Below are 27998 nucleotides of genomic sequence, written 5' to 3'. Positions count from 1 at the left end.
AAATGATTCAAAAGGATGAAAACACCAAACCCCGCCGACAAATTATATTTAAAAATGTCCAGCCAACAACTTGCCCTGACCACCCTACGTGATAAACTCCTAAAGAATGTTTCTGCATTCAAGAGTACGTTCAATTTTGTAACAGTCAAAGCATCAGTGACACATTGAGATTCCGACTCCTTACAAGCAAGAACTGTGTGCAGAGAACAAAATTTGGAAGAGTTCTTGAAAATAAGGGAGTTCCAGCATTACTGAGGTTGTATTACAGAGACTTTCTCATGCAATTTACATCTAGTAAGCATGGATGGCATTTCTTTTTAATGATTTTATCACTAAATAAAAATATCAAGAAGATTTCAGGGTGGAGGGTATGTGTACTGTTAGAATAAAGTGTTAAATATTAAACATGGTTTTAAACATTAAACCAACTCTCAATTGGGGAGCAACAGTTGGGCCCCAAGATGTTGGGCGTGTCCCAAAGCTTTCTCAGGAATTAACATTGGAAATAGAATTAAAACCCAGAATGTAGAACAAAATGGGCACGATAAGCTGAATTACTCGGCACCATATCGACATAATGTATGTACTCTATAGATGGCATCGAGTCCATGAATTGTTTTTAGTTAATGAGGTAGGGGAGATAATAGGTTGCAGCATGGTTTGTGGTGCAGAGTCAGGTAGTCATAGCTTCCTCCCAGCCCTCTTTTGGCTGTGTAACAATTATTCTTCTCCAAATGTGTTGGGTGGTTAGGTTTGAGTGGTCTGACACTAACCCAGGGCATTTGCACAAATTTGTATTTGAAGGGAAAGGTGGAAGGGAGTGAAAGGTGAGGATTATAAATCAGTATTGCATTTGGCTGCCTTGCTCGGCATCACCCTGTGGGCTACCCGGCTTATGCCAGGACGTTTCCTTGTATGCAAACCAGCTGTTGCCCGACCACAAAATGAAGTTCATGAAGCCAAATATCTGTGGAGAGAGAAAAAGAGAATTAATATTGAATTTGCAAACATTCTGGATCTGAGCTAGCAAAGCGTTAATTGACCAATAGTAGGCTCTACATTTTAGCATGTTGCTTCATTAATGCAAAACTGCCAGTGCTTGCTGTCTAGGCTCATGAAAACATTCTGCAGTCACTTAAAGCAACGATCTGAAGGATGTGCTCCCAAACTAATCAGCCCACCTCATAGCTGGCACAGTAGTGTAACAGCGAGCATATCACTTTACAGTGCGCACTGTAAAATGTTTTTTTTTATTCCCACCACTGTCTGTAAAGAGTTTGTATGTTCTCCCCATGACCGCATGGGTTTCCTCCAGGTGCTCTGGTTTCCTTCTACATTCCAAGGATGTATAGATAGCGTTAGTAAGCATGCCATGTTGGTGTCAGAAGTGTGGTGACACTTGCCCAGTCCAATCCTCACTGATTTGATTTGGCGTATTTCATTCTATGCTTTGATGTACATGTGGCAAATAAAGCTAATCTCTTTAGCCCTCCTAAACCCATTTCAGGGAAGAGTAGAGGCCTTTGGAAGCCTAAAAAAAAAGCTTAACACAGATGTAGAGCACAAAGAGGAATGCGGCAGGTGACAAATTGGTGGTCTCAGCACTATTGGCCATTTCATACTCCGGGACCAAGGCTGCTTTTAAGTTATAGTCTAACTTCATCATAGACAATCCCTTTTTTTTTTTAAACAGGAAGCAAGGTCATGCAGGAAGAGGATTCCAACTTTGGCCCATTGGACACCTCTCCTTCTAGAGTAGGTCTGGGTTCAAATGATTAACCTGCCATCTTGATTGGCATAAAAGCACAAACGACAATTTATAAACTTGGCTAATACCTACTGCATTGTTTTTTTGTGGTAACTTGCCAAGAACAACTGGGATGTGCATCCAAAGGGCTCCACTGGCCGTGAAGCACCATTTGCATTCAATAAAGTAGAGAAAGCCATCATACAAAATAAAACAGTATCCCTCCTGAACAAGGCAACAGCTCAAGTGAACCTTTAGCCCACCGCTGTGCTATCTTTGCACAGCCTGCACTTACCACAGAGGCATTGAGGCGACCCATGGAGGGTAAAGCAGCTGGAGTACAGACAACATCCTGCCTTTGGCAGGTATCCACGTTGCCGATCAGAACAGACGGATTTGAAGCGTACTTAACGTCCGACAGACCTTGTGCCCAAGCAGAGGATGAGACCAGCCACAAGAATGCAAATAATGCAGTCACAACAAAATCCTGAAAGACAGAGGTCATTGCATTGCTGTCAAATTTCCAAAATTGTACCAATTCCACACCTAGACTTGTAATGTACTAATCCAGTTCTCTTTAATCCACCTGCACAATGCCTTTTTAAATTGAACCCAATTCACTTCAGGAGCAGTGGGCACACAGACCCCTTGGTTTTAAGGATCCCACCCACCCACCCAGCATCCTCTGACTTTCTTCCATCAGGCAGGATGCATAAAAACAAGAACGGCCAGGATGGGGAATAGTTTCTTCCCCCAGGCCATTTGGCTTTTGAACTCCCTGCCGCATCGTACTCAAAGTGTCACTGGTTAAGCTGTTCTGTAGTTTACAATATTTAATTCATGGACTTTAATTCGTTTATTTTTGCGTAACCCATCTGTAGGCTTCATTCCTAGTTTTTATGTGTTATGTATACTACACCCTGGCTCAGAGTGCCATCGTCTCATTTGACGGTATACATTAACAGTATATAGTTATATAACAATAAACGCCTTCTAATTCATTTTGTGTTCAATCTTGTTCAAACGATGAACTGGCTCACACTCAAGAGTTGGTCAATATTGCTGGTGTTCAGGCCAAATTCAAAAACTGGAATGTATACGTGAAACAAGAGGGATGGAAGTTCATCGCTCCTGGACAACAGAAGTTATTCCAAGTTTAAATTTACCTTGCCAGAACCCTGACCATCATAAAGCCTCTGATCTATTCTAGTTAATTTATCACATCTCCTTTTATAATCTCTACTCAATTACTACCCACACATTAACCGATACCAGCTCCATAAATCTATACTGTCCTTTGCAATGAATCAACTACTCAAATATTGCAGATACAAGAGGACACAAGAGGCCAGTCCAACATTAATTCCTTACTTTTCAATTCTCTGCTTCTAGATAAAAACCAAGACTGCAATTCGAATTATTTGAAATCGTATTTAAAATTTTAAATTTATAATCTTACTAGTTAAGGTATCTGTGTGTTCCCAAGTCTTTAAAGCACAATCTTTTTCCAGGGAAAGGGAATCAAAAACTAGGAGTTTAAGGAGAGAGGTGGCATCCATCCTTAAAATTCCCTACCACCCAGGACATGTCTTGTCACTACCAGAGAGGGAAAGGAGCCTGAAGACACATTCTCAATGTTTTATGAACATCTTCCCCTCCTGCCATCAGATTTCTGAATGGACAATGAACCCATGTACACTACTTTTACTATTTGTTTACACTAATATTTTTCAATATGCATTTCTGATTGCACTGTCCTGCTGTCAGAGAACAAATTTCATGATATACTGGATGTTAGTGATAATAAACCCATTCTAATTTGAGGGGCCAGTGGGGCAACCTCTTCACGCCGGGGGGGGGGGGGGGGGGGGGAGGGGTGCATACATGGAACAAGCTGCGGGTAGTAGTAGCTGGGGAGTGGGGTGGTACAATAAAGAGATGTAAAAGACATTTGTGTAAGTATATTGATAGGAACAATTCAAATACAGGAAACCAGGACCAATTTAGATGGGCACCTTGGTCAACATGAAGTTCTGCCAAGTCCAAATGTTTCTGTGCTGATTTATCTACAAATATAAAATTTTGTGCACTAAATTTCATCTACCATTTATCTACTGCTGATCAACAAACTCAAAATTCCTTCTAACAATGTGTGAACTCCAAGTCGGCTGCAAATTAGAAGAATATCGCAATACATGACTATTCAAACCCATATTAAACCCAGCTCGCTCACGACACAATGGAAAGATTTAGGCAAGAATGTAAACCTTCAATCTGCTAATTACTCTCCTGGGTTAACTATTTGAATAGTAAAATGGTTGGGGGGGGGGGAGAGAGAAGAGTTTAACCACTCAGATTAGCAAAATCAGGAGAAACTCAAAATTGAAAAACTAGGGATTCAAGTTAGTAATCTTCCCACCTGCCCATCTTTTTCTTAAAAAAAAACAAAGCAAAGTCTTAAGATAAAGAGCAAGATGTGACCACATGGTAGGGCAGCAGCAATCTGGGTTCTATTTCACTACTGTCTGTATGGAGTTTGTACATTCTCCCCATGACTGCATGGGTTTCTTCCGAGTGCTCCAGATTCCCCTTACATTCCAAAGACATACAATTAGTAGGTTTATTGGTCACATGTGTAATTAGGGGCCTTATTGGTCCAAAAAGGGCCTGTTACCTTGCTGTTTCTCTAAATGAAAGAATCATGGTTGATTCTTGTTTAAGTGGCCCTAGGGTAGAGATGAAATTTCAATCCTGTTCTTATCAATGGGACAGGTATTACTGCTTGCTAATACCAACAGACTGATGCCCTGATTAAGTACTCCAACACTTCTAAATGCAAGAGCTTTCTTGAAGCTGGAAGTCTCTAAATTCAAAAAGAAAACTTAAAACAAGCACAGGTTTATGTGAACTTCATTTGGGGCATTGAGATGGTGCTGGTGAATCACAGCAACTTCTGGCTGGTAACTAACGAAACAAGGAAAACTAAATACTTCGTTAATCACTTTTTTTCTGACAAATGATCCCAACCAGTAGTCTGTAACTTCCCTTCAGACTTGAAGGCAATTTGATGTGACAGAACCGAGATGAGGTAAGACAGCTGGCCAGTCGCTGAGAGCAAAGAAGACCTGCAGTACAATGGATTTAAGCACTGGGCCAAATCGGAAAGGTTGGGTACAGGCCAAATCAAGGTGGCAGGGTCCAGGACCCAGGGCATATCGAAATGACTGAACCTGACATTTGGACGACGATTTAAGCATCAGGCCAGATTGAAAAGTTTGGGTATGACAACATTAAATTTTGGGACTTACAACAAGTGGCAGATACTTATTCTGCTGGTAGAAGTTTTGGTATCCTACATACACCAACAGAGCAGCCACGCAGTACATGAATGCAAACACTCCAATCGTAACAAAGAATTCTGAAGATGAGGAGAAGTCTCCATTCAGATGAAATGTATGATAACTGGTAGCATTATTGCAGGTGAGCACTTCGTAAGAAATTCTGTTTAACCTGCAACACAAGATGAGGGGTTAGAAACAGGAACAATGGATATAATCCAAAATTAAAGGTCTATTTAGAAGGAAAACCTTATAACATAACATTCGAGCACAGTACAGGCTCTTCAGCCCACGATATTTTGGAACATCTTAACCTACTCTGAAATCAATCTAATCCTTTCCGACTACATAGCCCCACATTTTTCTATCATACACTTATCTAAAAGTTTCTTTATATGCCCTTAATATATCTGCCTCTACCACCACCCTGGCAATATGTTCCACACCCACCACTGTTTAAATGATTTAACTCTTATGTTCCCCTTAAACTTTTCACCATTGACTTTAAAATTATGTCCCCTTATATTTATCATTTCACCCTCTGGCTGTCCACTCGATCTATGCCTCTTATCTTGTACACCTCTTTCAAATCACCTCTCATCCTCCTTTGCTCCAAAGAGAAAAGCCCTAGTTGACACTCACACAACCTATCCTCACAATACACTCTCTCAACCAGGCAGTATTAATTCTCCTCTGCACCCTCTCTAATTTCTTTCCAACTTAGAAGAGGGGCTGAACAAATACAGCAAGACTCCAATATCCAAAAATACACAAATCCCAATAGATCAGTATCTCATCACTCGTACACCAAGTCCTCATTATACATGGGTGTACAAAGTCTGCCACGTACTGTCAGGTACATGGGCCAAGTGTGTCGCTGGAGCCAGGGTCAGGAATAAGGTAGGTCTGTGGCTGCAGTGTAACCACAGCTTGTTTGGAAAGTCAAAACTCAACATGTATCCTGTGCTCCTCTTAAACTTGATGGAAAATATATTATACTGACACATAAAAAGTGAAATGCATTGTGCCAATATAAACCAATAGGCCAACATCTTGAGGGTACTGAATTATCAGAGTTCTACAGTAAAAATGTATTTATTTTTTTTTAAAGTTCCAACAAATTTGGAACGGGATGGCCTAAAAACAGAGTTTGGGTTGTATAAAGCTGGGGGCGGGGGGGGAGGGGAGGGTGACACAAAATAGAAAGTGCTGGAGGTACTGACGTTGGGCAGTATCTGTGGAATGAGAATCACAGTTAACATTCAACAATTTCAGAAAAGCAGCCTTCCCAGTTTGGGAGTCAGCCCTGATGCAAAGTCCTGACCTGAATGTGTCAACAATTCCTCCCACCAGCCCCACTGATGTTGCTCAACCCACTGAGTTCCTTCAGCAGTTTGTTGCTTTCTCTCTCTGCAGATCACGGCAACTGTAGTCCCTCATCTCCATCAATCTATAACATTAACTCAAAAGAGATTTAGTTCACTAAGTCCATTTCTGAGACCCCTCTCCCCTTTCTCAAGCTGTTTCCAATACTGGAGACAAACTGTCTGGTATCTTTTATAGACCCAGTTTCCTCAGCTATCTTGACATACCTCTTCTCACCCTGTCTCCTGTAAAAAAAAATGTAATTTCCTTTTCCCCAGTTCTTTCGTCTCCACAGCATCTGTTCCCATGATGAGGCTCCCTTTTCCAGGATAGAGATGTGCTCCAAAGAATGGAGTCTCCTTTCCTCTACCATTGATGCTGCCTCACTCACCTCTCCACCACTTCCCGACATCTACACTCACCATCTTCCCGCCACCTTAACAGGGATAGAGTTCCTCTTCTCCTCATCTACCACTCCAAGAGCCTCTGCATCCAGACATCGTTCTTTGCAACGCCGCCTTCAAACGGAACCCGACCACAAAACACATCTACCACTCCCTCCACTCCCCATTTTCTGCAGGGATCAATCCCTCCATGATTCCCTTGGAATCAGGGGATCACTAATCTCCCTCCCGGCACATATCCCTGTAAGCGTCAGAAGTGCTTCAACTTCTGATCCATCTCTTCCCTCACCTCCATTCAGGGCCCAAGAAAGTCCCTCCAGATGAGGCAACACTTCGCCTGCAAACCTCTTAGGGTCATCTACTGTATCCAGTGCTCCTGACGTGGCCTCCTCTACATTGGTAAGACCCAATGTAGATTGAGGGACCGCTTTGTTGAGTGCCTCAGCTCCATCCACAAAAAGTGGGTTTTCCCCAGTGGGCAACCATTTTAATTCCTATCCCCATTCCTGATCTGACATATCGGCCCATATTCTCTTCTTCTGCCACAATGAGGCCACTCAAGTTGGAGAAGCAACACCTCATTTAATCTATATAGCTTCCAACCCAACCTGATAGCATGAACATCAATTTCTCCAATTTCCAATAATTTTTTTTCCTTCCCCTTTCTTCATTCCCCCCACCCTGGCCTCTTACCTCTTCTCTTCACCTGCCTATCACCTCCCCTTGGTGCCCTTCCTTCTTCCACAATCTACTCTATCAGATTCCTTCTTCCTAGCCCTTTGCTTTTTCACTTATCACCTTCTTACCTCAACCTCCCTTCCCCAACCACCGGACTCACTTATCACCTTCTAGTTTGTCCTCTTCCCTGCCCCCCCTTAATATTCTGACACCTTCCCCCTTCCTTTCCGGTCCTGATAAAGGGCCTTGGACCGAAACATCAACTGCTTATTCATTTCCATAGTTGCTCCCTGTCGTGCCGAGTTCCTCCAGCATTTGGTTTGTGTTGATCCAGATTTCCAGTATCTGCAGTCTCGTGTTTAGAAATTTAGCCTAATCTGACACCATGTTCATCAGAGATTTTGTGGGTCGAAGGGCTTGTTCCTGTACTGACTGTTCTATGTTGCATTTATATTTAGCCTCTTCAAAGATGATGTCACCTGACCTGTGCAGTCTTTCTCGGCATTCCTTCATTTCACATCTTCCAACAGCTGATTTCTGTCGCCATTTAAGATGATGCCAGTGGACTACTTTCTTAAAGCTGCAAATGCTGCCTGACCCCAATTTCCCCCACCAGACTGGTTGTTGATCCAAATTGTGGTTAGGTCACAGGTGGAGTGCTACACACAGTTCCGGTTGCCCCCGCTACAGGAAGAGTGTTGAGGCTTTGGAGAGGGTGCAGAAGATGTGTACCAGAAAGCTGCCTGCTTTAAAAGGCAGGTGCTACGAGAGGCTAGATAAACTTGGGTTGTTTTCTCTGGAGTGCCAGAGGATGAAGGGAGACCTGACGGAGGTTCATTAAGATATATTGGACAGAGAGTGTCTGCTTCCCAAGGTTGAAATGTTGAATACCAAAGGACATGCACAGAAGGTGAGGGGAGGGGGTATGTTCAAGGGGGATGTGAGGGGCATTTTTTTTTAAAACTCAAGTCATGAATGCCTTTAATACCCTGCCTAGTATGGTGGCAGAGACAAATACATTAGAGGCTTTGGCTAGGCACATTGATGTAAGGAAGATGGAGGGATACAGACATGGTGTAGGTAGGAGGGATTAGTGTTTGGGTGTTTTTGATTTGCTTTTTAGCTGGTTCAGCACAACATTGTGGGCTGAATGGCCTGGCCTGCACTGTTGTGTTCTATATTCTAGATTCCAAGCCCTGCAGTCTCCTCTCTTTTTCCAAGTGCTTCTGATGAAGGCAATGCCATGGTACCATCGGAACAATGCTCCCCCTAATTTGTAATGGTCAGTGTGCACAAAAATCTTGCGCTGTACAATTTTTTTTTACCCAGTGACAACGTGTGCGCTGAATAATTTCCTCAATAAAAACAGTACAAATAAGCCAGTTCTAAAATCTGCAGACAAATCATCACAAACTCCACATTGTCAACACCATCTGCATCAGAAACTGGAAAAAGAAATATGATTATGTACAATCACAAAATACATTTAACACGCCAAGGTGGTAGCGGGTGACCACCTTTCGTGTGCTAGTAGCAAGAGATGTGTGCGCGCGCATACCTCAGAGGAAACATTGCATCTGAGGAGGAGTTACAGGATTTAAATCCAGCAGAGAGCTCATAACACCAGTTTTCAAGTAAGCCAATGAACTAACAAATCCTCTCGCAACTTCATTAGTCTCAGACTTTCAGCCAACCACTGGAGGCTACACTTTCAATCATCCAGGCCCCAGAGCCCTGGATTTGCTCCAGGAAAGTTATAGAGGTGAAAAGTTATGCAGCAGATTTTGGGAGGAGCTTTTCATAAACAAGTAGGTGAAGAGTTTAGATGGAGAGTTGCCAGGAACAAAGGAGGATTGCAAATGGAAACTTTATTCAGAGCACAGCAGAGGAGAGTTGGAGCATGCAAAAACAAAATGATCGATCGTCAGTGCAAATCCAGGAAATGGCGCCCCAAGGGTAGGGTGGGAAGAAAAGGCACACAAAGCAATGGCTGATCGGATTTCACCCGACGCAATGACACCTACGTACCTGAAAGGATAACCAAAATGGATTGTGATCAGCTGATCCTTGCCAGACGTACATTTAATGGAAGCCTCGCTCACTCCTGAATAACCACCACATGTGCCAAATGCAAACACAGCAAATATCTGTAGAGACAAAGAGAATTAAACGTGGAGTCAGAGAGCCTTACAGCACAGAAACAGGGCTTTTGGCATGCCCAGCTATCCATATCATAGCCTTTCATACACCTCTCTTCCTTGCACCTAATCAAACCGCTCTTACATGCTGCAATCAAACCCAGATCCACTGGGAGCTTGTTCTGTGCTCGTGCCATTGGCCGAGTGAAGGAATTTCCCTCAGGTTCCCTTTAATTACATCACCTTTCACTCCAAACTTATCTTTAGTTCTAGTCCCACCCAACCTGTGGAAAAGCCTGCACGAATTTACCCTACCTATACCCCGAATAATTTTGCATACCTCAAAAAGATCGCCAACACCGCAGGAAATAAAGTCTTGACTTATTTCAACTTTCTCTACAACTCAGATCCTCAAGTCTTGGCAGCATTCTTGTTCTCTCTGAACCCATGAGTGTGGGGCTCGGCATAGCTCAAATGCCATCTATAAGCGCAATTGTTGGTAGAATCTCAGATGGTGACGAAAGGGCATAACAGGGGGGAGGTGTACCAGTTAGTTAAGTGGTGTCGCAGCGACAACCCTGCACTCAAGGTCGGTAAATCCAGGGCCCCCTTCCTGGATTTGCACTGATTGCGGACTTCAAGAAGGGCAAGACAAGGGATCAGAAGTAGAGGGAGTGAGCAATTTCAAACTCCTGGGCATCAACATCTCTGATGACCTAACCTGGACGCAAAATAAAAGACGCCAAGACAGTGGCTATATTTCATAAGGAGTTTGAGGAGATTTGGTTTGTCAACTAAAACACTCGAAAGCTTCTACAGTGGTACCCTGGAGAGCATTCTGACCAGTTGCATCAGTCTGGTATTTTTGTGGGGGTGGGGGGCTACTGCACAGGATTGAAGTAAGCTGCAGAAAGTTGAAAAATTAGTCAGCTCCATAGCTCCATCATGGGTACTAGCCTCTGTAATATCCAAGACATCTTCAAGGAGTGGTGCCTTGGAAGGCAGCATTCATCAGTAAGGACCACCCCAGCACCCAGGACATTCCCTCATCTCATTGTTATGACAAATGCCAGTGATATTAAACATGATTCTGACATTTTCCCTGCACTGTTTCAAATATAGTACATGCAGAACCAAAAACACAAATCATGCAGAGATGGGCAATTCAATAGAAAGGGTCTTTCCCGGAGTTATACTCTACTGAAGCCTGCTCCTAACACTCTTCATCCAAAATAGCTAGAGCCCCCAATACAAAGCAGGCCGCAGATCAAGTGCTAGTAAACGCTTTTGGTAAATTTGTACTTGGTCAGCATGGAAACGGTAAACTGAAGAGCCAGATTTTGAGCTATGAATAAAATGATCAAATATCCATCCAAAATGCAGCCGTTTCCCACAACCATTCCCAACAGTGGAGAGATCTCACCTCTCAGATGAAAGCCACTGAGTTCCTTTCTGGATTTGTAAATGATTTAATGCCTCCAGGTGTTATGGATTTCTTTACATGTAGAAACATTTGTTCTACATCTAATCTTTCATGACCTCTGTCAGATCACACCTCAGCCATTTAATTTTTCCTGATACTCACACATTTTGATTCCGGTATTGACACTGTAAAAAACTTACATTTCACCTTCAGCAGTACCTCCATACACATTTAGTTATAAAGGGTATGTCAAGAGTGATATCACCAAGGAAAATGCTGGCCAGAACAACGCAACATGCTCAGGTGCGATCTGAACAAAATTTAAATGAAGACTGCAATTGCTGAGTGCACTGCAATATAAACAAGATATTGGGGAAAACACAGCAGATTAGGCAGCATCTGTAAAAGCAACAGGTCCAGGTCCGGGACAGTCGATCAGTTCTGAAGAGATGCACACCCAAAATGTTAATTGCTTTTCTTTTATACAGATGCTGCTAGACCTTCTGAGTTTTTCCCAAGTCTTTTTTCCTGATTTTATCCGTTTTCCTTTGCTTCTCATTTATGGTTGGGTGGGACAACTAGAGGTCATGGGTTAAGAGTGAAAGGTGAAAAGTTTAAGGGCAACATGAGGGGAAACTTCACTCAGAGCACCGAGAGAGCATGGAGGGAGCTGCCTGTGCAAGTGGTGCATGCCAGCTCGATTTCAACAACTGAGAGAAGTTTGGATAGGTACATGGATGATAGGGAATGATAGGATGATAGTCCCGGTGCAGGTTGATGGGAGTAAGCAGTTTAAACAGTTCTACATGGACTAGATAGACTAAAGAGCCCATTTCTGTGCTGTACTTTTCTATCACTATGGTACAGTAATAGTGATCAACTCACAATTCAGAAACAATTATATTATTTAGATCACTAAAACCCCAAACAAGAGAGTCTGGTGGCAACTGGTTATAACCAGACGTTATGCTGGTTATGCTCAGCATGTCACAAAACTCTCCTACAAAACGTGTGATTGTTTTGAAACAGTTTATGTATGTAATCACTCGTGTTTACTGTACAACAGTGCGCGCCTGAATAATTCCAAGATGAAAAGAGAGAGCGAGACAGAAGGTGAGGTGCGGGGGCAGCACGAGGAGGAGGGGTCAGGTTTGTTCAAACCCTGCACCAGTTGTTCTGAGCTCAAGGTAAATCGGACGTCAAATGCCTGCATTAGCCCAAATTCCAGGCTGCAGAGGGTTAATTTGCACACAATGCAATCAAGTATGATTTTTTTTGCAAGGTCCACTCCCAGTGGCTAATAATAGCTGCAGGAACAGGAGTGCACAACCCACTGGTGTGAATCTTACACACACTCCACAAGCTAAAATTAAACTGCAGCTTCACACATGGGGAAGACAAGACTGCAGAAAGCTCTGGCTGCACGTTACACTGCACGCCATCTGCTCTAGAAGAGAACGGTGCCCCAATCCTACGTGGAGCCTAGGCCTTGGGAAAGGGGTGGTCACTCACGAATGCTGCCAAAACATACTACTTGTCATGGTGCAGCACCACGCCACAGCTCTGGACTGGGATTTGAATCCAGGCTCAGACTTGTAAAGGCTGCAGACATCCCACCCTGCAAAAACTCATTTCAGGGAGGTAGCACCATCAATTTGTGGGAGACTCCCGGGAGAGGTGAGATGGCTGCAATAGAATAGCTCCTTAGCAGCTAGTCAGCTAGTTTAAATAACGTTAGCTATGCTAATGAACAAATGACACCTGTTAAACTCACCTCAAAATGTCTTTTACAGTCTTAACCCACCATGGGCAATAGAAAGGTCATTGTTGCAAACAGTGCAGCGAGCAACACTGTCATTATTTTTGACCCCTATAAGGCAGGGGTACGCTTTAGTGTACTCTGGGGTGACATAGGTTTTATATTTTTTTTGGAACACTCTGCCATGGCGCGCTCTTGCTCTCTCTCTCTCTCACGTGGTCGCTTGTGCGCTCTTGCTTGCTTTCTCTCTTGCTTGTTCTCGCTCGCGCGCTCTCTCTCACACACACACACACACACACACACACACACGTGGTCGCTCGTGCGCTCTCAAGCGCTCTCGCTTGCTTTCTCTCTTGCTTTCTCTCGCTCGCTCTCAAAAAAATTGATTTCCGTGATATTGTATATAATTTGCAGGCATCAGGGAGCCACTATTCATATGCGGGAGACTCCTGGAACTTCTGGGAGAGGTGGGATGTCCGAGACTGGTAAAAGCTCAAAGTAAATTTATTGCTGAAGTACACGCTGTATGTCACCATATCCAACCCTGAAATTCATTTATTTACAGGCATTCACCATAGATACAAATAAATGCCATAGAATCAGTGACAAACTAATATGGCAGAGGGATGGGAACTAGTATGATGGAGCTGAGGATGAGGCAGCAGGTTTACAAGTAGATGATGGGTGTAACATGAATGTAAGGAAGGACAAGCCAATGGCTGGGTACAAAAGTAAGCAGAGCAAAGAGCCAAATTGTACCATAGAGGCAAAATTCAAAAGAATGTAGGACTGAAGGTGCGTGTAGCATTCAGAATAAGGTGGAGAACTCATGGTGCAATTACAGACTGGTCGGTATGACGTTGCGGGCATCACTGAGTTGTGGCTGAAAGGCGGCCAAAGTTTGAAGCTTAACATCAAAGGATATACTTTGTAATGAAAGGTCAGGCAAAAAAGGTATAGATGGTGGCCGGGCTCTGATGGTAAGAGATGGAATTACATCTTTAGAACGAGGTGACATCAAGTCACAGAACGTTGAATCTTTGAGGGTGCAGTTAAGAAATTGCAAGGGTTAAAAAAACATTATGGGAATCATATACAGTATAGGCCTCCAAATAATAGCCAAGATGTGGGGTTGAGATTACAAAAGGCTTTTAAAATCCAACAAAAGGCAAATTAAAAAAGCTACAAGGGGAAAGATGAAATACGAAGGCTGACTAACCAATAATATAGTTTTTTCAGTTATATAAAGAGTAAAAAGGGCTGTGAGAGTTGATATTGGACCACTGGAAAATGATGCTGGCGAGGTAGGAATGGGAGACAAAGAAATGGCAGATGAATTTAGTGGGTACTTTGCATCGGTCTTCACTGTGGAAGACAATAGCAGTGTGCCAGAAGTCCATGAGTGTCAGGGAGCAGGAGTGAGTGCCATTGCTATTACAAAGGAAAAAGTGCTCCGCAAGCTCAAAGGTCTTAAGGTGGACAAGTCACCTGGACTAGATGGACTACATCCCAGAGTCCTGAGAAGTTACAGAAGAGATAACAGATGCATTGGTCATGATCTTTCAGGTATCGCTTGATTCTGGCATGGTCCTAGAGGACTGGAAGATTGCAAATGTCACTCACTTTTTAAGAAAGGAGGAAGGCAAAATAAAGGAAATTATAGGGCAGTTAGCCTAATCTCCATGGTTGGGAAAGGTTGGAACCTGTTATTAAGGATGAGGTTTCAAGGTACTTGGAGACTAATAATAAAATAAGTCAAAGTCAGCATGGTTTCTGTAAAAGGAAATCTTGCCTGACAAATCTGTTAGAGTTCTTTGAGAAAGTAACAAGCAAGCTGGACAAACTAGAGGCAGTGGAGGTCTTTTACTTGAATTTTCAGAAGGCATTTGATAAGGTGCCACATGAGGCTGCCTAACAAGATAAAAAAAAATCCTATGGCATTAAAGGAAAGGGGAGTGGCTAACAGGCAGGAGGCAGCCAGTGGGAACAAAAGGGGCCTTTTCTGGTTGGCTGCTGGTGACTAGTGGTGTTCCTCAGAGGTCAGTATTGGGACCACTGCTTCACACATTGATTGTCAATGATTTAGATAATGGAATTGACAGCTTTGTGGCAAAGTTTGTGGATGATACGAAGAGAGGTGGATGGGTAGGTAATGCTGAGGAAGCAATGCAACTTAGACAAATTGGAAGAATGGGTAAAGAAAAAAGTGGCAGATGGAATACTGTTGGAAAATGTACGATAATGCACCTTGGTAAAAGGAACAATAGTGCAGACCATCTAAATAGGGACAAGGTTAAAACAGAGGTGCAGAGGGAGTTAGGAGTACTCGTGCATGGCTCCTAGAAGGTTGATTTATAGGTTGAGTCTGTGTAAAGGCGGCAAATGCAATGTCGGCATTTATTTCAAGGGGAATAGAATATAAAAGCAAAGAGATAATGCTGAGTCTTTACAAGACACTAGTCAGGCTGCACTTGGGGAATCGGCAACAGTTTTGGACCCTATATCTCAGAAAAGATGTGTTGCCATTGGAGAAAGTCTAGAGGAGGTTCTCGAGTAGATTCTGGGAATGAAGAGGTTAACATACAAGCAGCATTTGGCAGCTTTAGGCCTGTACTCACTGGAATTTAGAAGAATGCAAGGGGTGGGGTGGGAGAGATCCCATTGAAACCTACCGAATATTGAAAGGACTAGTTAGGGTGGATGTGGAGAGACTGTTTCCTACACTGGGGGTATCCAGAACTAGAGGGAATAGCCTCAAAACTGAGGAGCGACTCTTTAGAACAGAGGTAAGGAGGAATTTTTAGCCAGAGAGTAGTGAATCTGTGGAATGCTCTGCCACAGACTGCGGTGGAGGCCAAGTCTGTGCATATATTTAAGGCGGAAGTCGATCGTTTCCTGATTGGTCAGGGCATCAATGGATATAGTGAGAATGCAGGTGCATCAAGTTGAGTGGGATCTGGGAACAGCCATGATTGAATGGCGGAGCAGACTCAATGGACCAAATGGCCTAATTCTGCTCCTATGTCTTATAAACTACACAAAAACGAAGACACAGATACAACTGATGTGCAAAACAAGACAAACTGCGCAAATACAAAAAGAAAATCAAATAAGTATATTAAATAATCAAAAAATAACAAGACCACGCTATGTAAAGTCCTTGAAAGTGAGTCCGTAGATTGTGGAATCAGTTCAGTTTTGGGGTGAGTGAAGTTATCCACTCTGGTTCAGAGGCTTGATAGTTAAAGGATAACAACAATTCCTGAACCTGGTGATGTGGGACCCAAGGCTCCTGCATCTCCTTCCCGAGAAGAGAGCATGGCCTGGATGGCAGGCGTTCTTGATGATGGATGCTGCTTTCTTGTGGCAGCGCACCATGTCAGTGTTCTCAGTGGTAATCTCCTGAGTCATGCCTAACACAAGCTATGTGTTACCAATCTAAAAATAGCAACTTGCATTTATTCACTAGTTTTAAACAAAGTATCAAAGTCAAAAGGGTTTTCACAGAAGCATGAGAGCAACAAAAAGAGAAAAACATTGACAGCAAGCCAAAGGCATTCCTGCTTTATTGAATACACTGCACCTCATCAGAAATCCAGAATGCTTCACATGGCCTCAGCAAGCAATCAGCGGAATGAGCTCAAAGTCTTGATTTCTAACTCTGAACGCAGAACAGTACATAGAACAGGAACATGCCCATCAGCCCAGCATGTTTGTGCTAATTCCACTTACCCTACATGGTCTATACGTGTGCCTGTCTATAAGTTTCTTTAAACAATGCTGTCCTCTATTTCCACCACTTTCACTAGTGGTGTGCTTCAGGCACCGACCACTCTGTGCAAAGCTTTCACCAGTGCACCTCTAAGACTGAGATCTGCCTGGACAGCAAGTTTCAGCAGACAGTTACAGCCTGAGAACCGATCTCTCTACAGCAGGGGTTCCAAACCTTCTATATGCCAATACCATTAGCCAAGGGGTCCGTGGATCCCAGGAGGGGAACCCTCGCCCTACAGCCAAGGAACAACAGGTAGCTCATACACAAGCCCCACATGCATCCCATTCTCAAACTGGTAATTACTCTGGTTTCCAGATGTTTGTGTGGATGGGGGACAAGTGTGCAAAGGGATAGGTCAAACATCTGTAGAGATGGGGAATTCAAACATTAAACTGACAAATAAGTACAGGCTAGGCACCCCTTATCCACAATTCCAAAATCTGAAAACCTCCAAAATCCAAAAGTTTTTTGAGCACGACATCACAAATGGAAAATTCCTGTATTTTGCACGAGTGGGCATGAGGCATATTGTCTCTCAGACATCACAGCTACAGGAAATTGAGGGGTACGTTGAGGGTAAATGAGGCCAGTGATTACATTAGCAGTAACAGTCTAGATGCAAGGATAAAGCTTCTGCAAGATTTTAGTCAACTATGAAAAATTCAAGAATTATTTTACTTCAACCCTTCGGTTCTTACACAAACCTAATCACTGGTGTTTTGCAATATTGCAACATTCCTTTGCACTACAATGGACAGTTTGGGTCACCTTACTTTTTTTTAAAAAACCAAATTCTTTTTTCTTGTGAATGGTACTAATATGCTACGAGACTGTGATGTTGTTGCAGGCAAGTTCCTCATTTCACTTGGTGCATACATGAACTTGTGTACAGGACAATACATTTGACTTTGGTAAATAAAAAAACAGGGTCTCTAGCTTACAGCAATGAGTGATGAAATAGGAATAGGAACCTGTGGCTTAAAAATGATAGACAGGTGGGCACCAGTACTTGTACCTCAAGAATGGTGGTCCCAATGGCTTCGTGGAAGTATTACTAATGCAATATGAAGAAGTTTGCCCACATTTGCTATGGGGTTGCAATTAGAATGTAGCATTAGAAAGGAGAAACTGAGTACAACTGATTTGATAAAATAAATGACCAGAATTAGTACTGTATTAGACAAGATCAGAACATTAAAAATATTACTTATAGAGACACAGCCTAGAGTGTGCCCTTCTGGCTCTTTGAGCCAGAGCCTACAGCAACCCACTGATTTAAACCCAGCCTGATCACGGGACAATTTACAATGACCAATTAACCTACCAACCGGTATGTCTTTGGACTATGGGAGGAAACTGCAGCACCTGGAGGAAACCCATGCAGTCATGGGGAGAACATACAAACTCCTTACAGGCAGTGTTGAGAATTGCATCTGGGTCACCTGTACTGTAAAGCATTGTGCCAACACCACACGACCGTGCCACCCCACTGTGTGCACAAACCCACAAAACTTGGTAAATTTGAGTGATTAGTTAGAACACTAGTGGAGACACAGAATACAAGAGCAAAATGGTTATACTACAACTAGTTAGGTCACTGCAAGTGTATTATGCTCATTCACAGTTACCACATTATTGGAAATATACAACTGATCTGGAGAGAGTAGAGAGAAGATTCACAAGGATAAGATGAGATGAAACTTTATTTATCCCAAAGGAAATTATTGTTGCAAAGTTGATTAGTCAGAAATATATAGCTTAAAATACACAATGCAAGCACTGAGGTATGAAGAACTAAAATATACATCAAAAAGTAATAGTGCAAAAAAAGGATGTGCAATGAAACCAAATAACTATATACCAAGGAAGAGGAGTTGTAGAGTCTTATAGCCACAGGGAGAAAGGATCTCCTGAGGTGTTCAGTGGTTGTTGCCAGGATTGGAAGATTAGGGGTACAAGGACAAGTATCAGTCACTGCCTTGGTAACAGAGGATGCTGAGTGGAGACCAAGTTGTCACGTGAAATTATGGAGGGGTGGCATGGTAGTGTAATGGTTAGCGTAACACTATTACAGCGCCAACAACGTGATTTCAATTCCCGCCGCTGTCGGTAAGGTGTTTACACGTCCTCCGCTGACTGCGTAGGTTTTCTTTGGGTGTTCCAGTTTCTAAAGGCACACCAGTTAGCAGATCAATTGTTCACAAGTGTGTAATTCAGCATCATGGGCTCATTGGGCTTGTTACTGCATTGAACCTTTAAATAGAATAAAAATAAATAGGTAGAGCTCATTCCCCTTAATGGAGAAGTTTAAAACAGGGACACCGATGAAAGTAATTTTTGAAAGTGGAGGTGGGAGAGAAGGAAAAGCTTTTCAAACCCAGATGGTGCTAGAGCCTGGACAACACCACCAATAACAATGGTGGAAGTGGGGGAAAAAAAATCTTGAAAGACCCTTAAAATGGGTTTTAAAAACAAACTGACTTGAGCACTTTAAATCTGGTGATAGAAGGTGGGACACACAGGGCTCCTGTATTGTTGCTTTCCCATGACCTGTGTGACTCTGAAAATAGACTGTGGTGGTGCTTGCCAAACATTAATCTGACTACTCCTTAAAACCTTTTAAAAATCATGTGAGAAGTTAGACAGGGCACCATTTCAAAGTTTGTAGATGGCAAATGGAGTGCGGTACACAATGGGGATAATGAATATCAAAAGCACGTACACCAACAAGCGTATAGGGAAAACATGCCAGATGAAATTGAACACACTTCAAAATGGAATGAATGAACCTACTCTAATTTAAATCATTCTAAAATGAACAGGAGGACCTGGATGCCAATGTGCTCAAATCCTTGATGATAGGCTGGGGTGATTAAATAAATTGTTGGGCTTCACAAACTGAAATAGGAAGGCAGCATAGAAACAAATTTTGGTTCAGTCCATTAGGAGGAATACATACAATTCCAACCACCAAACAAGGTGGACATGCAGAAAAGTGTGAACAAAATCGACCCAGAGATCAGCAAATTCAGCAATGTGGGTAGTCTGAGTAGTCTATAGACTAAGATGAGACTTGATGAAGTGTTCAAAAACCATCCAGACCAACCAAAAACAAAAGAATCTCTGGTGGAAGAGTTGGGTCCCAAGAAATATATCTAACAAAATTAACAAAAAAAATAAGGGTGACACAAGGAAAACTTTTCCAGTAGGCAGTAAATCAAGAATTCATTGCCTGAGAGCCCATTCAATGTTAATTTTTTTTGAAAGGGACTTGGAAAGAAAGAAAGAAAGAAAGAAAGTTTCAGGGCCATAGAACAAAGCCACAGCATGCAACTGGCTTAACTGCTCTGACAGGGAGGCACAGGGGGTTCAACATACTGAATAGCTTTTTACAGAAGGAAGATGACCAAGGGAGATATATTTGAAGTTTAAAGTCCAAGCAGGATCAACAGGAAGAACACATCTCACGAGGGCGGGGGCGAGAAATTGAGTAAGAAGTTTTTTCATCCAAAGAGCTGAGCCAGTCTTCAACTTACCGCCTGAAAGGCCGATAGAGGGAGAACCCCTCAAAATTAGGATACATGGGAAACTGCTTGATGAAATTAAAACAAGGCAACAGACAGAGTGGTGGGAAGGATTTACCTAAATAGCTTAATATTTGGTGGGGATAGATATAATCGGCCCAATGGTCTTCAATGCTAAGAATTTTCACAATTCTTTTGGAAGCTAAATTAACATTTGATCAGAGAAAAACTTTCAGAAGGTTTAAAAATAGAAGTCCAAGGCTGGAAAATAAACAATAAGAGGCATGAAGCAGCCTGAAAGCATTACAGAGCTTGATGCAGAAAGATCCAATAACAGATGATCAAAGAAACTGTGAAGGAGGAATAAAAAAGTGATGCAAAATATGGTGATGGTCTGAAGCCTCTGCTGATCACCTTCACTCCTTAAACTTAAGAAAACAATAAGTGCAATGGAGTTTTAGCTGAAACCCATTCATCACTGTCCGTTTGCTGAACTCAACTGGGCTGTTTGAACCTTGAAATGTTCACAACAATTTCAAATCACCTCTAACAAACTCTTATCTTCTCTAAATGATCCGAAGTACTCTATAAGACATAGGAATAGAATTAAGTCATTTGGCCCATGGAATCTCCTCCACCATTCGATCATGGCTGACTTCTCCTTCTCAACCCGATTCTCCTGCCTTCTTACTCGGGGGTTAGAGGACTATGTATCTGCATGAGTTGGAGGAATGGGATTTCTTTTGCTGTTGTTGTTTTGTTGCACTGTGTTGTCTGTCGAGCATTGTGGGCATGCTATGTAGGCGACAGAACGTGTGACAACCCGTATGGGCTATCCCAAGCCCACCCTCAGGTGTGTTGGTTGTTAATGCAAACAATGCATACCACTATGTTTTTATATACACCTGATAAACCTGAATCTTGAACCTTTAAACACCCTGACTAATCAAGATCCTATCAACCTCCACTTTAAATATTCACAATGATTTGGCCTCTGTAGCTGTCTGTGACAATGAATTCCACAGATTCTCCACCCTCTGGTTAAAGAAATTCCTCATCTCTGTTCTAATGGTTCAGACTTCTTACAGAGAACTCATTTTTAAAATCAATTCATTGTTGCCAGTCACATCTTCAGCTCTAAACTCTGAAATTTCCACTCAACATCTGAATACAGTGGACTCCAGTTAATTGGGTCAATGGTTAATTACAGCAGCAGCTTATTTGAAACAACTTGAAGAACAAAAAACAAGGGAGAAAATAGCTAGGATTCCCTTTGTTTATTTGGGACATTATGCCACTTAACTGGCACAGCAGACTGTTGCTGAATAACTTTTAAAACTAGTATCAGTCACATGCATTTGCATGGTCGTTAGAATCTACACCATGCTAAGAGCAAACAGTTTTTAGTAGTGTCGTTGCATGTGTTTGTGCTCAAAAAACAGTGATTTTTGTCACTGATAGTTGGTGAGAAATAAGCAGTAAAACAATTCAGTGCTATAACGCTCAGTGGAGTTCTAAGTAGTCGGGCTTAGAAATGCAAGTAACAGCCAAGAGTAGAAATGAAACTAGTTCACTACTTCAACAAGGTAGGAACTACAAAGGACTTGAGGGCATCAACAATCATCTTCAATTTTACAATGAAAATGAGGATTTGGAAGATGTAATCATTGAAAGCATTGTATGAAGGCAGTCCATTATCTGCACTACTTGCCTACAGCATTTTGCACTAATTTTGTTCATTTACTGTTTGCCAAAAGAACACACCGGCATACGCCAAATAAATTCTTCTGTCAATTACTATGAGGAAACAATGCACAATTTTATAGTCCAAGAGTCCTGATGAAGAATCTTAGCCTGAAACGTCAACTGCACTCTTTTCCACAGATGCTGCCTGACCTGCTGAGTTCCTCCAGCATTGTGAGTTGCACAGTTTTATAGTGCTGTAGTATTAGTAGCATTCCAAATTGTTCTCCAATTCATTTAAATACATAACTTGATACTCATCAAGCAGCAATGCCTCAGAAAGGCAGTGGACATCATGAAGGGCACCCATCATACAGGTCATGCCTTGTTCTCATTGGAAAGGAGATACAAAAGCCCGTAAGCACACACTTAACGATTCAGGAACAGCTTCTTCCCCTCTGCCATCCAATTTTGGAGTGGACATTGAACCCATGAACACTACCTCACCACTTAATTTAAATTTTTGCATATGCACACACTTACTGTAATTTTGTTTTTTTTTATTACGCATTGCACTGTTGCTGCAAAGTCAACAAACTTCACAACATATGCAGATGACATTAAACCCAATTCTGATTCAGCTAAATGGCAGTTTTTCTTTTTTATACTTTTAAAATTATTTCCATAAAACTGCAACTAACTGGGACAGCTGCATAATCGGGCCAAAACGTACTGGTCCAAATTAACCACAATCCACTGTGTTCCACCTTGCCCTTTTCATAAAAGGGCCTTTAAACCTGCCACTGTGACCAGGATCAGCACGATGGGGATACCGTCAGGAATTTGATCTTGATATGGAAATCTGAGGTCACATTACGTGCAGACATCCAAATAACCTATGGTATGCCCTCTTCTCATTGCTACCAATAATGTGGTGGTACAGGAGCCTGATGACAAACACTCACTTTTGGAACAGCTTCTTCCCCTCCATCAGATTTCTGAATGGACAGTGAACCCATGTACACTACCTCAATATTTTGTACTTAGAAAATGTGCAGAGTACATTTATTGTAATTTATAGTTTTTAACGTATTACAATGTACTATTGTCACAAAATAATATTTCATGACCCATGCCTAATTCAAACAATATAAATTTGATTCAAATTTCATCAGATCCGGGAAGTTCCTTGGAATGATTTATGACAGAGCTATATTTAGTTTACATTGTTGGTCAAAAAAGGGGTGGGAGTAGTTTAACGAGTTGAGGGGAGCAGGGTTGGAGGTTCTGCTTTCCCTTCCTAATATAGCTGGAGCACTGCAAGATCTCACCAGGTCCCATGTTCTAAATGATCAAGAGTTTCTCTGTAGCTCTAGTGAGATTCTGATAAATCAGGGGTTCCATTGCTTAATGGTGTTGGACAATTGCATAAGGCTGGGAACCCCTGTGCTACATCCCACAACATGATTCCACACATATTGGCCAATTTTCTGGGTGTTTCCAGAAGTTTCAGATTCATCATATTGCAGTTTTGTGATTTCTCTTTTCCTTCCCCAGCCTCACTTGTAGCCCTGTTCATGTAGGCTGCAACCACAACCAGAACAGGACACTAAGTCTGTAAATTTACCCACAAATACTCAAGCCAGCGGCATCTGTGCGAGAAAAGGAATTGGCTACATTTTGGGTAAAAACCTCGCATCTGAGCCCAAAACATTAACAAGTCATTTTCTCTCACAGATACTGCGCGACCCGGTGGGTTCTTCCAGCAGATTGTTTGTTGCGCCAGATTCCAGCACCTCCCACCTCATGTCACCAGAGCTTCTCATGCTCGCCCGCTCCAATTTTCCTTTCAAATGCCACAACCTAATCTATTTGTAGACCATGAATATTCTCTGGCTTGGCAGAGGAGGGAAATAATAGAAAAGTATGGCAGGCACCCTCATGCCAAGTCTCCCCTTTGCTCAGATTCTGCCTGCAGTAATCTGTTGTGTCTTTTCATGAACACAGGAACAGAAGGCAGCCTCCGGGCCCACTGGACCAGCCCTGGCATTCGACATGTTCATGGCTGATCAGCCTGAACGAGAAGGCTTTCACGGAAATGAAATCATCCGTTGTCATCTTCCAAAATTTCCTACATTTGGGATTTGAAACACCCTGATACACTGTCACCTTCTAGAATAAATACTGCACACCAAGGTCATTTCACTCCCATTAATATTAATAAAATATAGCATGGTTGGCCCTACAGTAGAGCTATCTGCATGTGGTACCAGCTAGTAGTCCATGAGCAGGTACAACACATAGGTAGTGGTTTGGCCCCATATTAGTCCAAATTAGCACACTTGGGAGTTTAGAGAGTTCATTTTCATAGTTAACAAATGTTGTACTGAGAGGAGCAAAAATTTTAGTAACTAATTGCTTTCAAAGGAAGGGTGTAAAAGGGCTGTGAAGCAATTGAAGCAGAGAGCTCCAGTTGGAGAGCTGGCCCAGGCGGATGTGCTGACTGACCACTTTTTAAAAAAGCGGGGCCATTATTTAAAGCAGGAAGAAAAATAATTCGGTAAACAAAGATTGTAATGCCTGAAGCACTTATTAAAAAAATGTACATCTTTTATCTTTAATCCTGTTATCTTTTATCACAGTCTTGACATTAGTTGAATGAGGGAATGACGAGTTGTCTAAAACCAACCAAAGCACAAGCAGTGTCTCAAGAATAACTCAAATCAGAATCAGGTTTATTATCACTAACATATTTCCTGAAAGTTGTTATTTTATGAGTGTTATGGTGTAATACATAACATATAGATTCCTGACTGCAATTTGTAGTATAAAAAGTAATGCAAAAGAAGCAAAAATAGTGAGGTAGTGTTCATGGTTTCACTGTTCGTAAATCCAATGGCAGAGGGGAAGAAGCTGTTGTTGAAAGGTCGAGTGTGTCCTCAGGCCTCTTACCTCCTCGCTGGTCTTGATCACACATCCCCTGTTGCTAATTCCTGAGGGAAAACTTGGTTCGAACAAAATTTAACCTGGGTGGAGCAAAAGCCATTGTACCAAAATAAGGTAGCCTTTAACACTGAGGCAAACAACTGAGGATGACGGATCTCTGGAATTCTCTACTCTGGGTGGTTGTAGAGGATACATCTTTAAAGGTAGATTGATTCTTGTAAAGAGTGTTTAATTGAGGGCTATGAAGAACTGGCTCAGAAGATTCTTTGAGCCAATCACCCAGATAAAGACCAGCATCTGTACAGTAGCAGAAATCGCCAAGCATAACTACAAGATGAGCTTCTGGCCACTGGCACTTGCCTATATCAAAACTGCTTATGACAAGGCGTCATCCAATTCATCCATGCCCTTTTATCTACTCCTAAAAGCCGCTTGCATGATTTGCTACCTCCAGACTTAACTATCCAACACAGCACTGGGGTGGCACAGTACAGTAGACCCGGGTTCAATTCCCGCCACCGCCTCATTTCATCCCGCAATCCAGAGACGTTTCAGTTAGCAGGTTTATTTGCCCTGTGGTTAGGGCAGGATTGAATAGGGGGATTGCTGAGTGTTATGACTCGAAGGGCCAGAAGAGCCTATTCCATGCTGTGTGTCAATAAATAAATGATTCTGAGACATTGGAGACTTGGAGCATTACAAGGAGTTTTGGGGCCCCTTATCTAAGAATACAAAAACAGCCTTCAGAACAGAGATGAGGAATTTCTTTAGCCAGGGAGTGGCAAATCTGTGGCATTCATCCCCACAGGCGGCTATGGAGACCAAGTCAAAGGGTATATTAAAGTGGAGATTGCTAGGTTCTTGATTAGTAAGGGCGGAAAACGTTACGGGTGGAAAACGTTACAGGGAGAAGGCAAGAGAATGGGGTTGAGAAGGATAATAAATCAGCCACGATGAAGCAAGCTTGATGGGCCAAGTAGCCTAATCCTATTCCGATCTCTTATGGTTTATCCTCAAATTCATCTGGATTTCCACCTTGTGAAGACCCCCTTTACACATAACATTGTCCATTGGCTACTTCAACACCTACAAAACCACACATCGATTTAAAGGCTCTAGCTCATAGGTACCCCATCTCTGGGATCTCCACTGCTTCTACAGTCTCTCAGCACTGACGCACTATGTAACTGTGGCTTCTTGCGAATCCCCCCAGGGAACAAAATTCCGGCATTTCAAGACACTCTTTGCAAAAGAAAGTTCTTTAACTAATCAGCTGATATCCCGCAAATATTTGTGGTACAGTGTCAAACGTTTATTAATGCCATCCATCTTCATTAAGACACAACTCGTGCAAGTTCTTACACAATACAACATTACTGTACCGAGAAACAAAGTTTTATATAGCTGCGGGGGGGGGGGGTCTTACTTTCGGGGGTCAACTCCACATAACAAGCGGGTTCGGTATTCCCCCAGAGGTAGAACAACCTAAAATTGCAGTCCTTTTATTCACACAGGCGCATCCCGCATCATTAAAACATTCTTCCTACTTCAATCACGAGCGCCCCTCACACAAACATTACATCCCATCCGGAAACACAACTTTACATGACCCACTGATATCAGATACAAATATTGCTCTAAAACATTTCCTTTTACACGAGCAGAAACAGAAGGCCTTGAACACACACCCATTCCAAGACTTTGATAAATCCGAGCGGCTCCTTAAGAGGACCGAGGTCGAGTTTAAACTCAGCCAGCTTCTGAAATTACAAAAGAGAGGAGAAAAAGCAAACTTTTAATCCAAAAAATGCGCGCAGACACAAACTTTAAAACGGTTTCCAAACTTGTTGCAACATTTCAGACCTTAACCGGGACCGCTTCCATTCCGTGACGCGAGAAGTAACTTCTCTTATATAACGTTGATCTCAGCTCCCCAACAAACAGAGTGAAAGTAGTTCAGAGAGACATGAAAACGCCGACAGAAAGAAAGTAGTTCAGAGAGACATGAAAACGCCGACAGAGAGAAAGCCACTCTCCACCCTCTGAAGCCAATCGGACAAGTGCAAACACAGTGGCTCCGAGGTCCCACGTGACCCAAGGCTAAAACTGACTCGAGGCCGGATATAATTGACCTGATCTCTAGTTAATCATTCAAATCTCAAAGGCAAATCCAATTAAGAAGCTAAGAGCTGGGTTATTAAAACTTCTTTATGGGTTAAGAGAGCTTAAGATTTGTAAATGTCGACATTATCGCAGACACTCCAACCCAGTCAAATACAATGATCACTGATGAGATACTGCCCCCGCTACATTTGGTTTCCCATCTTTCTGCTAATACTAACATCTTTTGATCGGATCTTTCCTAACAGGTCGACAATGAATCGTTGCAAAAGAAAAACTGCTGGAGCATCTCAACGGGTCATCTGTGGAGAATTTGTGGTGGGGACTAGCAATATTTTGGGTGGAGATTTTCATCCGAGCTACTTTTCCGTGCCAGATATAGGGAATCAAAGGAAATGAGGGTCATGCAAGAAAATGGAGTGAGATGGAAGATCAATTATAGAACATTTACCTGTAAAGCACAGAGACATTGGAGTATTGTATGCACTTTCCGTCACCTACCTATAGGAAAATGTAGTAAGGTTGAAAGAGTACAGAGAAAATTTACAAGGATGTTGCCGGGTCTGGAGTTAGAAGGAAATATTGAATAGGTTAGGACTTTATTCCTTGGAACATAGAAGACTGTGAGGAGATTTGATAAAGGTATACAAAATTATGAGGGTGCAAATAGGGTAAAAGCAAGCAGGCTTTTTCCACTGAGGTCGGGTGGGAGCCAGAGGTCATGGGTTAAGGGTGAAAGGTGAAAGCTTAAGGGGAACATGAGTGGAAACTTTTTCACCCAGAGGGTCGTGAGAGCGTTGCCTGAGCTGCCAGCACAAGTGATGCATGTGAGCTCGATTTCATCATTTAGGGGAAGTTTGGATAGATACATGGATGGTAGGGTTATGGAGGGCTGTAATCCCAGTGCAGGTCAATGTGAGTAGGAAGTTTAAATATCTTGACGTGGACAAGATGGGCTGAAGGGCCTGTTTCTATGACTCTACCGGGAGTTCAGCCCAGGATGTCTGTGCTGACCTGTATGCCAAATGGAACTAATCCCACCTGGCAGCACTGGATCTATAATCTCTCAATGTCCTTCACATTCATATGTCTGCCTA

At 42.4% G+C, this 27998-nt stretch overlaps 1 protein-coding gene across 1 annotated transcript; it reads right to left on the bottom strand.

Annotated features, from left to right (window-relative positions):
* Nucleotides 1-300: 300 nt before the first annotated feature.
* Nucleotides 301-26864, bottom strand: LOC140209983 (synaptophysin-like protein 2). Its single transcript, XM_072278691.1, has 6 exons — nt 26644-26864; nt 26469-26540; nt 9561-9679; nt 5056-5257; nt 2043-2234; nt 301-967 (listed from the first exon to the last, which is right to left on the bottom strand). Exons 1-6 carry the CDS (start codon nt 26662-26664, stop codon nt 842-844), a joined length of 732 nt encoding a protein of 243 aa, XP_072134792.1. The 5' UTR covers nt 26665-26864; the 3' UTR covers nt 301-841.
* Between the last annotated feature and the right edge of the window lie 1134 nt (nt 26865-27998).

The sequence above is a fragment of the Mobula birostris genome, chromosome 14 (genome assembly GCF_030028105.1).
Source record: "Mobula birostris isolate sMobBir1 chromosome 14, sMobBir1.hap1, whole genome shotgun sequence".
In the NCBI taxonomy this organism is placed as follows: Eukaryota; Metazoa; Chordata; class Chondrichthyes; order Myliobatiformes; family Myliobatidae; genus Mobula; species Mobula birostris.
The sequence above is the reverse complement of the archived record's forward strand: the minus strand, read 5'-3'. Positions and strand labels throughout refer to the sequence as shown.

Excerpts from the sequence above, each read along its gene's own strand:
- LOC140209983 (XM_072278691.1), bottom strand. The coding sequence starts at position 26,664 with ATGGAAGCGGTCCCGGTTAAG. Across the intron at positions 5,258-9,560 it reads CATTTTGGTTATCCTTTCAG|GTTAAACAGAATTTCTTACG; the intron begins GTACGTAGGTGT and ends CTTGTGTTGCAG. Across the intron at positions 968-2,042 it reads GTCGCCTCAATGCCTCTGTG|ATATTTGGCTTCATGAACTT; the intron begins GTAAGTGCAGGC and ends CTCTCTCCACAG.